Source organism: Piliocolobus tephrosceles, chromosome 11 (assembly GCF_002776525.5).
Source record: "Piliocolobus tephrosceles isolate RC106 chromosome 11, ASM277652v3, whole genome shotgun sequence".
NCBI lineage: Eukaryota > Metazoa > Chordata > Mammalia > Primates > Cercopithecidae > Piliocolobus > Piliocolobus tephrosceles.
In genome coordinates, this window is record NC_045444.1 from 42,206,466 (window position 1) to 42,220,326 (window position 13,861).

Here is a 13,861-nt window from a genome sequence, read left to right on the forward strand (position 1 = left end):
GTGAGTGAACAATCATTTGTGCATTTATTGGATTTGGTGGCATAGTTGGCATTTAGTCAGTTTTATGGTTGTTGGTAGTGGTTGGGTGTATGTGAAAATTCAGATTAGGGTGAGTGTGAGGAGTAAGGAGTGAGGCAGTAGAAAAAAACAAGATTCACATGTCTTTTGGGAATTTTTAGGATGGTTAGAGATATATGTAAGAGGTGTTTATTATCATTGAGACTGAGATAGGTTAGAGCTTGTTGATGAGAAGGACAAGGGAGGGAGTGAATACAGGAGAAACAGTGTTGTTAATGGAATGAGATCCTCACACACTAGTGATGCCTTTCAGATCTAGCAAACTTGATGAAGGAGAGACCCAGTCAAGATGAATGTTCACAGTTAGAGTAGAATAGGGGACTTTTAGTATTACCAAGTTCTAATGAACTATATCATAATATGGTCTTTAAACTTATTTCTCAAGTATTTCTCGAAAACTTACCAAGCAGAAAATGTCAGCAATCTTTTTGATGTGTGAAAATGCTCTGGCGGTTTAGTCACTTGTCAGTCTCATGTCCAAGTCCTACCCATCTGTCATGGCGCAATTGAAACCCTCAAATGAAAGACTCTCTCTCCCTCATCTGAATGGCCATAGCCTGGTGTTTTTTTCCCTCAAGTGTGGCATTTATTCTTTCTATGTACTTGTTATTTATATGTATGTGTGTGTGTGTGTGTGTATAGTGTGTGTGTGTATTGTGTGTGTGTGTATTGTGTGTGTGTGTATGTGTATGTATATTTTTTTCTCATTAGATGATGGAAGGCAAAGACCATAATTGAAATATGTTCTCTGTAGTACCTACTGGTTACATTTATTTAGTTAACAAACTAAATGTATATAAAGGTAAAAATGGGGACATGGTTATTAGCAGATAATTAAAAGAAGCTATATGAAAAATACGATTTTTGTGGTTTGGTGTCAGAATTTGTAGCCTAATAATAACTTTTTGTTTTTATGAAATTTAGTAAAACGTGTTTTGAAAGTTCCTAATTATATGTGACTAAAAGATCAAATTATTTAACAGAGTGATAACAGCAGCAACTCTGGTGGTTTCTTTGTCATTTACCAATGACTTTCAGATTATTATTCCATTCAGACTGAGGATAATCCAAAGATACAAGGAGAAATCACAGGGATTTTTATCACCATTTTACAAGTGAAGAAACCAGAGATAATGAGTCAACAGTTGCATTGCTGGCAACCGAGTGCTAAAACCCAGGCTGGGACCCTCTGACCCTAATCTGGGTTTCTTTCAATTTACCCAATGGCTTCTAGATTTAGTTTCATAGAAATCCAATTGGCCTGATAATAATTAAATGCAACTGCAGGGGGTAAGTGGGTTTCTTCTATTTGAATGAATTTTAAAAATCCCTTTTTTTGGGTGATGAGGATAATCTCTCGGTAACACCTGAGATTCCCTCCTCTTGCACATGCTTTGGCCTGTTGGCCTAGAGCTTCATATAGGGCTCCTGCAGCAGAATGGGAAAAACACCACTATCATGGATTGCAATGATGCTATGATTTGAAGAAAATAAAATGGAAGTCACATATCTCTGGAATACTAATAGAGCAATGCTGCCCAGTACCGCTTACTATAGTGAACAAACCTAGTATTAGCATTTTGGAAAAATAAACAGACACCATTTTCCTGCCAGTTTCCTTCTGGCAACTACTTATTTTTAAAGTCCACAATCATTTTTAATTTAGGATGATAAGCTACATTCTTTAAAAAGCTAGAAATATGGAAGATCATTATTTTTTAGGAGGACTATGTCAAGGCCTTTAATTCTATTATAGTTGAAGTTCTATAAAAACTGTAATAATGGGCTGGGTGCAGTGGCTCATACCTGTCATCTCAGTACTTTGGAAGGCTGAGGCAGATGCATTGCTTGATTCCAGGAGTTCGAGACCTCACTGGGCAAGATGGTAAAACCCATCTCTGCAAAAAAATACGAAAATTAGCTAAGTATGGTCGTGCACACCTGTAGTCCCAGCTACTCCATAGGCTGAGGTGGCAGAATCACCTGAGCTTGGGGAGGCTGAGGTTGCAGTAAGCTGTGATAGTGCCACCACACCCTAGGCTGGGCAACAGAATGAAGCCCCATATCAAAAAAAATCCAACATCGTAGTATATTTATGTTACATTCAATATATAAAATCTATAGTTTTATAGTAAAATAATATGGAAGTCTTTGACTACATTTTTCTGAAAAATATAATTCTCATTAAACGTAGCTCATTATTTAGTACCTTCTGTTAAATAAAGTCTTTTTAATTGTACTGACTTTAACTTATATGCCCCCAAACTCTATAATATATTTTTGTCAGGAGAACTGAGGAATGAAGAATGTATACTTCTAAGAAAGTGTGGAAAGACATGAAGTCCTTTTTCCTCCTTCTTCACCACTTTAAAATGTTGTCTGAATGAATTGCTAGTACTGGGTAAAAAAATCTCCTTATGTTCCCTTATAAATTGCCTTAAATAAGGTATTGGGAATTGCTATACAGTGTTGTGAATAATTGAACTTGGCCATATATGAAGCAGTTGAGATATTGAATCTGAAACCAGGTGTCCTATGGCTAAATAGTTGTGATTCATGAGAAGAAATACACTGAGAAATTTAAGGATTGTTTTCCCCCAAGGCAGTTGGTCTTATAACTCTATGTAGACTGTGGACTCTCTCTAGCTCTTATATTCCTCATTTCTATTGGAAATCTCCTTTTAGTATATTGTAAAATTTGTTAAATTGACATTCCAAATGGACAACTGAATATGATCTGCTTTTACATCAGATGAACCTGGCCTATGTTAAAGCGGCAGACTACATTTCAGAACCAGTTAACAGGGAGCCTCCTTCCAGAGAAGCTCAGCTACTAACTTTGCAAAATACATCTGAATTTGATATCCTTGTTATTGGAGGAGGAGCAACAGGAAGTGGCTGTGCGCTAGATGCTGTCACCAGAGGTAAGTCTTTTTTTTTTTTTTTAATTTTAATTTTAAGTTCTGGGGTACATGTGCAGGATGTGCAGGGTTGTTACATAGGTAAGCCTGTGCCATGGTGGTTTGCTGCACCTATCAACCCGTTACCTAGGTACAAACCCAGCATGCATTAGCTATTTATCCTGATGCTCTCCCTCCCACTGCCCCACTCCAAAGGCTCCAGTGTGTGTTGTTCCCCTCCATGTGTCCATGTCTTCCCATTGTTTAGCTCAGAGGTAAGTCTTGATGTGGATAACACTTCGTCCTTTCTCCCCAGCATAAATACACAATATGCACTCTGTAATAGTGAGGCCACATTTCTGTTTGTGTTTCCAGATTTTCCATCCTTAATGAAGTACTTTACAGTTCTTGAAATATAGGCACTGCACAACTTTAAAATGAAATATAACTCATTTCACTTCAATGAATTTATTTAAAAACTTTATGAATTTATTAATTTGATGTTCTGGTTTTTTTAGTACATATTTATATTTCTATAAAATAAAAACATTTTTATGTCACTTGAAATCACATATCAGTCAATGGTAGAAAAATTTATTAAACTGAAGTAATTTATTAAAATAATTATCTTTGTTCATGTATCTCTTAAAACCATCCCTTCCAGTGAAATATGGACTGCAGTTTGCAAAACTTTAGTTCATGTGAATAAATAATGGAAAATGTTGCTAATCTATAGTTCTGTCTCGGTCATTCTGTCTGTTAGTGGAAAGATATGATGAAAATGGAAACATGACATGTAATGAAAGAAATTTTAGTATAGAACACCAATGCTCTTGGATGTGTTGTATTTAATAAAATACTATGTTTGTTTTGCCTATGGGTATTAGCGTGGAGTTTGGAGTCAGGGAAATCTGGGTACTTATCCTGGCTTAACTTCTTTAACAGATGTGTGTGTGTTGGGGGGTGGGGGGGCAAAGGACTTAATTCGTCTAAGGTTCCTTGCCTTTTACATGAGGAAAAAATACCTTCTCTGAATGATTGTCGTGGGAGTTACATGTTAATCATGAAGAGATTTAGAACGGTGCTTGTCACACAAAGTAGAAGCTCAGTAAATTATAGATAGTATTATAGCTGCTATTACTAACATGAATGTAAAAGACTTTCAGAACCAATTGTCCTGGAGAAGGACTCCATTGCAGTATCCTCAGATGTCTCGAATTGGGTAGGATACTGCTGCAAGGAATTTTGACTGTGGATTATTTTGGTTTCTATATAAAGTTTAATATTTATTATATTTTAACACTCAATGGTAAGGACTTATTAGATGGAATAATTCTTCTCAGATCAATTAAATTACTACTACAGCCACTCTTGATTTAGTTACTTTATGTACCTGGCAGAATCTACTCTTATGGAAATACAATGAATTTAATGAGGTCTACATACACACACACATAAGTACCCTAGGTGACTGATTTCACAGGACCCACACTCAGGTTTTGCTCCATGGAAACTTCACAGCCTAAGTCATTTTTGTCAATGCTAAATAATGGCAAGTTCAAAATATAGGCACAGGAAGTCTACTGTGTTACAAAGTTGACCCCAATTTTCATAAAATTTTCTGTCTCCAAGAATGAAATATAATTTGAGCCAGATTAACCTTGATACACTAAGGCCTAAAGGAAGAACAGTTTGAGAATAGTTTTTGAGAATAGATAATTTGAATTCAGCTTTTTTCGCCCTTAAGGCCTGGGAAAGAAGGTGGAAAGAGGGGACACACATTCCCAACATAATGGGAGGTCTTGTTTGGAACTACCCCTCCTAGAAATTAGAATTTACTTGGTGATAATTTTCTATATCAAAGAGGATCATTTCCCCAGTAGGATTCAGGAAAGTGTATTTCTTGGTATCTGTAGGCATTTTCATGCTATGTACTAAAATGTATAGCCATTCTTTTTATTTTAGTTTTATAAATATATGCTGAGTGCCTGCTGTATGCATGGCGATATGCAAGGTGCTATATGAGCGTACAAAGATGATTGATAGAGTTGGTACCATTAGGGTGCCCACAGTTCTATAGTGCTTGTTTGCACAGACCAGATTATGTGATAGAGAATATGTGAGCTTTTTAAAAGGCTCAGGGCCATTATGGACACTGAAAGATGAGGGTCATATCTACATAGAATGATGAGGAATGGAAAACTTTACTTATGCTATTTGGCATAGGTAACATTTTAATAGGCAAACATTGCTTGCTCCAAGTGTTCCAGTCTGAGAAAACGTACAGGAGGAACAGCATGGAATCGGTGTATGTGGGAGACAGCCTGTGTTGTAATTTGGAGCATTGAGGCTATATATGAGAGAACATGAGAGAAGAGTGGAAAGGCAGGGCTGGGTCTGGTATGCTAGGAGAAGGCCTCTGGGCTTTATTAAATAGACCACTTGGAGATACTGCCTTAGGTTTGGTGATGGGGAATGGATAGCTGATACTGAAGGAACAGTCATGAGCAGAGGCTTTCAAGAGATGTGGAGAAAAAGAAAATAGAAGGGAGGTAACTTGCTGGTGTGGTAGGATATAAAGAAGGGAGACAGTATGTTTCAAGGATTTCTTTCCTTTTTTCTTTTTATAAAGCGTAATCTGAATATTTCTGTAGACTCAGGGGAAAAAAGTCAGTGCTGGGGGAGAACCTTAATATGTAAGTATTAGGTTGGTGCAAAAGTTATTGCAGCTTTTGTCATTACTTTTAAATGTCATGTACCTACCTAATAGTAGAAGGCAATCATAAGGAACAAGGTCTCATGAAAATACAGGGAAAGAGATATCAGAGATGTATCTTGATTTTAGCAGGAAGGTAAGAGACTTGTTTCTCAGGGACAGAAACAAAGGGTAAATTCTAAGACATAAAGAGTTTGTGTGAGTATCAAGAGCTATTCTTAAACAAATACAAGGTGAGATGTTCTACTTATGGGTGGGAGTAAGGGATGTCATTGCAGAGAATATGATAGGAAAATAGGGGTTTCTTTGCTGTGGTTAAAAATGTAAATTTATTATCCACACGGTACATTTATGTGTGTGTGTGTGCGCGCGCGCGCGTGTGTCCAGTATTACTGAGAGTAGAGGTACAGAAATAGACAGTCACATTGAATCTAGAGTTGAGAATTGACTGGATATCAATGATAAAAAGAAAAAATGAGACAAGATTCTATGAAAGCACAGGAAATTGTTTAAATGTAGGCCTGGAGCTGATAAGGGATCATGAAGTTACAAAGCCAGGCTTCCCTGGAAGAGTTAAAGGTCAGATTGCAGGACTTCAAGTGCAATAATAATAAGGCAATCACTAAGTGACTTTTATTCTTTTTCACCTTCTGAAAAGTCTTACTATGTTTGCCTTTGTGCACTTTTGTATATTTACATATTTTTAAAGAATAGACAAGATTGTATTTCTTTTTGCAGCGTGTTTCTTTCAAATAGTAGTGTATTTATATCAGTCTTTACATGTATATAGTATTCATGAGTTTGAATGGCAAAATTCTATTTTATTTATTTTCATTTAATAACTTTATGGAAGAACTCATTGCAATGATGTTCTTATTAATTATTCTTTAGGTTGTTTTTGGGTGTTTTCTTTTTTCTATTTAAAACAATACTATTTTTCAATAAAGTCCTGAACCAGCTCTGAGAATAGTAAGACTTGTGGCCTTGATTTCAAGGAACAACTTAGCAGTTTATTACTATTTATTGAACAAATAAACTGTTTCTTCTGGCAGTGAAGGGCATTCCATAGTGATCAAGGTATTAGCTAGTATATTAGCAGATGACTCTAGGTGGTGATACTTGTGGTGGTGATGATAAGGATGACGATTTTGAATAGATAAGTATTTCCAGAGCCTGAAAGTTGATCAGGTTTTTAATTTTTACAGTTAGTAATAGCTAAGAAGATGATGTATTTTTAATATATCTTGACATATTAATTGCGATCTTAAAATAATTGCCTGTCTTATTTTATATATGTGGAATTATGATTTATAAAAAGGATGGGCAAACCTTAGCTTGTATTTCTTTTATTATGCTGGTAGCCCTCTGGGGGTAGTGTTTATAATTAAAATTTATAAAGAGATGACTGAAGGTAATCTATATTTATCCTTTTACTACAATTCCTGATCATATCAGTGGCCCTCTGAAGGGTGAAATAATCATGGGCATTTGGTTAATGAATTGTGCATTGTTGCTGTTCATTCATGGAATTTGCTCTTTTATTATATTTGATGCTTCACTTAACAACAAATTTTGCTTTCTCTGCGTTTGATATGTTTTTACCAAATTATTCCTGATTGTATCCATTAATCTTTAGTCACATTTGACAAAAATAAATTACTGTGATCTTTTAAAGTTACCAGTAATAATTAGATTTTTCAGGACATCAAAGTTTTGGGAGGAACTACTAGATGTTAAAGGACTTGTACAAAAATGTTTGCATGAGCTTTTTGATAAAATACTGTGCCCAAATGCAGTTTTAGTAATGGATAAACCAAGACTACAGAGGAAAGACAAAAAGTCATGGAGTCTTCATAATGAACATTTGTTTGCATTCTTATCATCTGCATTTTCTTGGGAATCAATTTTCATTTGTTTCATTTGGGAATATTATTTTATAAACATAGTATGCAGACTTCTCACGTTCTCCTGCAGGTCTCTAGGATCAATAGAAATTGCTTCACTCTTTAACACCTCTGTGTCCCATTCTAGGACAGAAGCATGTCCCAAAAGCCCAGATGTGGGCACTTTGCTCCCAAAGGGAGCTGGAAAAGGAGAATCTGATAAATATATTCACTCCCTCAGGTTCTTCAAGGTGTTCTCTTTAGCTTTTGATGTTCTTTTATGTAACTTTACCTGTATGTATCTGGGATTACCTAGTACATTTTTGGTTTAAAGTCTGATGTATTTGCATTCTTGGGTGGGCCTGTAGAAAATAAAATACAATAAGATCTGATGTATAAAATTTAACCTTTATGTCTTCGGTTCAAATTCCAGAGAAGACTGCCTCTTTCTGGAGGAAAATATTAATTGTAGTTCTCTTGTTTACAAAAGGAGACTTTTATCAATGGTAGTTGGCTAGCAATTCTTGAATTCCCACTGTAATTCCTAAGGCAGTATAGCGCAGTGATTAAGGACACATATTATAGAATTAGAATGAACTTGGGTCACGTCTTGGCTTCATTCCTTACTACCTCTGTGACCTTCGACAAGTGACTTAACCTTACAGAAAGCCTCAAGTTTCTCAGATATAAATGAAGGATAATAATAACATTCTTTGCTATAAATAAAAATTTGGGAAAGGAAGGAGGTGTGTGCATTTCAGGATAAATGCAGAAAAGGGAGAGCCTTGGAGATAGTGCATTCTGAGAATTATGGTCTCCACCCCTCCACCATCAAGGTAGGAGAAAATTCTATTTCAGAAGCTAGAATTGCAGGAAGTGAAAGTTTGCTCTTTGCTGAACACAGCTAATTAGACTAGATTGCTAATTTCTCTTAAAATTAATCTGGAAATTTAACATAATTTTAATTAATGTAGTGCTTTCCTTTGGCCAAGGTCAGGGGAATCGACTTTAGAAACTGCAAAACGTTAAGAAGAGAACTACGCCTGTGAGATTTACTAGACTGATTTAGAAAAAGACTACTGATAAGGGAAGTAGAGACTTATCAGATACTAAAGTGTATTCTAAAACTACTGTAATTAGAATAGTCTGGTAAAGGAATCGAGAATCAGTCATGGAGTCTATAAATTAGTCTATCAGTCTTTAAATACATGAAGTTTAGAATATGGCAAAGGCAGCATTTCAAAACCGTGATCATTAGTTACTTCATAAATGATGTTGGAGTATCAACTCCCCGCAATTTATGTGTGTGTGTGCGTGTGTGTATGTATGCATATATATTCTCTTTTGTCATACTCCATGTGAATCAAGGGTGTAACATTAAAACATCATAAAACTATTAGAAGAAAGTATGTGTATTTTTTTTTTTAATGGGGTAGGAAAGGTGTTTTTAAGTATGACACCAAAAAGCCACAAAGGAAAAGCCTGCTTTTGATTTTATAAAAATTCAGATGTATCCATGGCAAAAGATATAAAAGCAAAAAGGTGAAATTTGGAAAATATTTACAAAATAGCAAACAGAAAGGGTTTATCTCAGTTTTTTTTTTTTTCAAATTTTGTTTTGTTTTTGGAGACAAAGTCTCACTCCATTGCCCAGGCTGGAGTGCAGTGGCTCCATCATAGCTCACTGCAGACTCAACCTCCTGGGTTCAAGAGACCTTACCACCTCAGCCTCCTGAGTAACTAGATCTAAAAGTATGTGCTACCAGGGCTGATGCATTTTAAAATTTTTCATAGAGACCAGGTCTTGCTACATTGCCAGGCTGGTCTGGAACTCCTGAGATCAAGTGGTTCTCCCACATTCACCTTGCAAAGTGTTGGGATTACAGACATGAGCCACTGTACCTGGCCATTCTACACTTTTCTAAATCCTTTTATTATGGTATATCTGTGATAAATAGTATATAGCTAGATTTCATTTATTTATTTTATTTCTTTTTACACTTAATAGACTATGTCTTTTAGTTGGTAAATGGAATCCATTTACATTTTTTTTTTGATTCCATGTGCATTTGCTTTGTATTTATTTTAACTTTTCATGCTTGTTATTGTGCTTCTTTCCCCCCTTTTCTGCCCTTATTAGATCAGTTTTGTTTCGTGCTCTTTTTCCATACCTTCAACTCTGTAAGTATAGTAATGACCATCCTTAAGTACGGTCAGGGACTTTTCTTGGAACCAAAAGACTCCTGCCCTTGTCGATTTTGGGGACCTTGCAGACTAGCTGCTGAGACAAGTGGTACCTTGGCTCTGGTGCTGGTGACAAGGCTGTGTCTGTCTTTCTGCTTCCTGGGCCCAGGGAGTGGTCAAGAGAAGCTTGTCAACTTCCTTGCACAAGAGGCAGAGACTTTCTTCAGTCCCAGCAACCGAATGCTCCTCTGGCTTCTTTACCTTTCCTTGTAATGGATAATTATATTCCTCTTACCCTTTAGGAACTGAGATCTTGATTGCCTTTGCCCATTTTTAGACCTTGAAGCTAGCAAGAGAGAAGCTTTTGGTCTAAACGTTCTGCTCTCAGTTTCTGCTACATTTCGGGTCCATTGAGTTTTAATCTTATTTTTGAGTCAATTATGTCCTTTAAAATATATACATATATAATTTTCTGTGTTTAGAGAAGAAGAAGATTTCAAAGCTGAGCTTACAATGTCATACTGGTCAGAATTTTATTTATAACAATATTTATAATGGCAAAAAATTGGAGTCTGTCTTAATAAATTGGAATATATTCAGTTATTGAAAAGAGATGTTTAAGTATTTACAGGGAAAATGGCTAAGATGTGTTATAAATCAAAAGAAGCAGATTGTGAAGAATGAGTGCTAATTTTTATTTGTTTTTAAAGTGAGATGGTATCAGATTGTGTTCTTTAGTAAGCATAGAAAAGTTTCTGATAAAATATGTAAGACAGTTTTAATGGTAAACATTATTTACCTATGGATTTTGTAACTAGGAAACCAGGAGGCCATTAGTATAGTTTTTTACATCATTTTCTCTTTCTGCCTTTCTGTATTATTTGAATATTCTTCCTCTCTTTGAACATTGGGTATTTTTGATAAAACCAAAGTAAAAATAAAAAGCAACAGCAGCAACTCCCTTATTCCTCAAAATTGTGTTATTGCAGTTGTTACGGCCTAGTACAGTTTTGTGACTCCATAATCATATGTGTACTTAACAAACACTAAAGTATGTTAATGACGTGTTATAACAACATCATATCTCTAGTAATCTGTTTTCTAATACAATTTATGTGTTTTCTAATGTAAACATAGAAATAGATATATATCATATATTTATATAAAATGCTAACATTAACTTTTAGAAAATACCAGGCCAAAGCATAGTGTCCTGATCGTGAGGATTAACAAGTCAGGATTACTTTGCAGCTTTACAAGAGGATAATATTTTAGAGGAATTGATCCTTCCCATAAAATGTTCAGCCTTTGGGTTAGTTCCTTTTCTTATTAATGGCAGTGGCTGTCTGAAATCCAAAGTTAAGTGCCCAAAGCTTTTCTAAAGAAAGATAAACTCACCTTTAAAAAAAAAAAAAAAACTATATTATTTTTCCTTCTTGCAGCATGTGGCTTTAATGCCTGTTCTTATGGTGCTAACATACAAAGCGTCTTAAATTTTTTGATTTATGTGCTATTATCTTGGTGTCTCTGATACTCATTTCAGAATGATTACTCTTATCTTTCTATTTAGAAATATCTTAATAGTGACATTTCTTAAAATGTATTCTAATGATATAATTAAAAGATACAAGGAGTTTAAATGAAAATACAGTCTTGCAGTACTATCTGTAATAGTGAAACAATGAGATAATCCAAATGTTCAAAAATAAGAAATTGAATAAATTATAAAAATTAATATAATACTATCCACATGTTAAAAATGAACTTACAGAAAAATATTTATTGACATGAGTAAATGTTTACAATAAACAGTGTTAAATGAAAAAAATCAAATTTACCATATAATCCTATTTTTACAAAAATGTACATATGTGATTATATACATGCATAGAAAATGTGAACGTTTAAATACCCAAATGTCAACTGTGGTTATCTTTGAGTGGTGTGATTACAGGAGAGTTTTATTTTGTTCTCTTTGCTTCTCTGCATTTATTATATTGAGCATGTTTTCATGCATAATAAGATAATCAGTAAAAGGTATTAAAATATACTTCTGTTTCATGTTGTGAAAGTTAAATGTCGTACCATTTTTCCTCTCAGATTGTAATTATCCTTCTATATTCATCCAACTGTTTTGATCCATGAATTGGTTTAGTGGGAAGTAATTAGACATTCTCACTCAGGTCAGAAAAGACAAAGCTGTAAAGAACTGTGTTCATACCCCTTGCCCCACCTAGAAGATACAATTTCAGCTTGCTAACAGATGAGATGATAAATGGAATATAGATTTCAAGTTGACTTTATTCTTCTGCTCTAATCTTGTTATTCTGCCTAAGATTTCAGAGTAATTTTACTCCAAATATTAATATTTTATTACTGTCACAAAATTCACCATACTACCTACTAAAAGTAATCAGTAATAAAAACAAAGCCTTAAATGATGATAATACCCCTCCCACTAAATGAGATAGAGCTTATTGCTTTCCATAAAAAGTAGCTGCTAACAAGAAAAAAGAAAAAAAAAACTTATAAAATCTTGAACTAGTTTAGTGAATTACCTTCAATACATAGAGAGGCCAGCCCTTCCCTGCCTGTAATGTAAGGAGGTCACTCTTTCTACTCTGAAGGAAGATCTCTCCCCAGCCTCCTCAAATCTATAGTAAGGAGTAGTTTCTTGAATCCTGGGTGCATTATTTTTTGTGCCCTTCAGACTTAATTATTTTACCTAGGAACACAAAATGCTAGCACTGAATATCACTTAATACTGTTAACTCTCTGAGTAGATAAAACACCTCCCTCTTTTCACTTCCTTGCCTTATATTTAACATACCACAAAACTGAACCCTTAATTTGATTTCAGTAATTTTTGAATGTGAGGAAACAATTTGGATTTTTGAGAGTTGAAACAGAAAGGGACAGATTAGATAACAGAACCACAGAAGAATCTCAAAAGGCTTTTAAAAATGTTATTGTCTTCATTGCAGTTAGTTGGTTAATTAGTTAAGAAACAGTTGAGTTGCCGCTATGACTTTAATAATGTCTTGATTTTATTTTCCTCCTTTCTACTTCTCATTCAACAAAAAATGAGAAATTTAAAACATTTAGCATATAATAGCAGTTGAAAATTAAAGAAAATTTTTAGAGTTTTTTTGTGGTTTGGAAAACTTTTAGTAATGCTTTTTTTGTTACATGGCATTTTAATATATCAATTTAGCTATAACTTTGGAAACTAAAATTTTAACTTTTTGCTCTGGAAGGAGCAGTATCATTTCTTTCCAGAAATTCTGGTGGGTAACTTGATGATTTGACACTAGAAATAATGGGACAAGAAAAACAGCCTGCTTTGACAGAGAGGCCCATTTTAACTTTTGTTGGTATTCACTAGGGTTTCTCACATAAGTACATGTGATAACTTTTAAAATGTCCAATACTGGAAAAAGCAGTTTTGAGAGCTTTAAAGTGTTAGCTCTCACTTAAATATCCTGAAATATCCTCCTGAGATGGCTTGCTAATTCCTAGAGTAGTTCCCTGCCTCACACTCTGTCAATTTGGGAAATTAAAAAAAAAAAAAAATCCATCCTGACAACACAGCCCATAAAATTTTCTCTTTATATCACTCTTCAATACCATCTCTGCCTTGTGAGGCCGGATTCTTCATTGCTCCAACTCCTGTTATATGACACTGGTCCTCCAAAAGGTCTCCTGCCTCCAGCTCTACCTCTACCCCTCATTTCTGAAGTCAGAGAAATCTTTTCTGAACCTTAGTCTGATTTCTCAGCTGAAAATATTTTGATAGTTCTCTTGACAGGCAGCATAATAGTATTTCTCAAAACAGTATGTGAGAACTTCTAGAAAAAATTTAAATGTTTTAAACTGTGCAAAATACTAGAAATACTAATATTCGTGCCTGCCTGTCCATGCTGCATCTTTTTTTTTTTTTCCTTGAGACAGATTCTCACTCTATTGCCTAGGCTGGATTGCAATGGCGCGATCTCAGCTCACTGCAACCTCCGCCTCCTGGGTTCAAGTGATTCTCCTACCTCAGCCTCCTGACTAGCTGGGATTACAGGCATACGCCACTGCACCTAACTAATTTTCGT

At 34.9% G+C, this 13,861-nt stretch overlaps 1 protein-coding gene across 5 annotated transcripts in view; it reads left to right on the top strand.

The window, feature by feature from the left end:
- The window catches only part of GPD2 (glycerol-3-phosphate dehydrogenase 2), a 148,813-nt gene that overhangs the window by 58,280 nt on the left and 76,672 nt on the right, over window positions 1-13,861 (top strand). For all 5 annotated transcript variants that reach the window (XM_023217418.2, XM_023217417.2, XM_023217416.3 and 2 more), the window contains one exon: window positions 2,831-3,002. In XM_023217418.2, coding sequence (XP_023073186.1) covers window positions 2,831-3,002 — 172 coding nt within the window. The remainder of the gene's footprint in view (window positions 1-2,830; window positions 3,003-13,861) is intronic.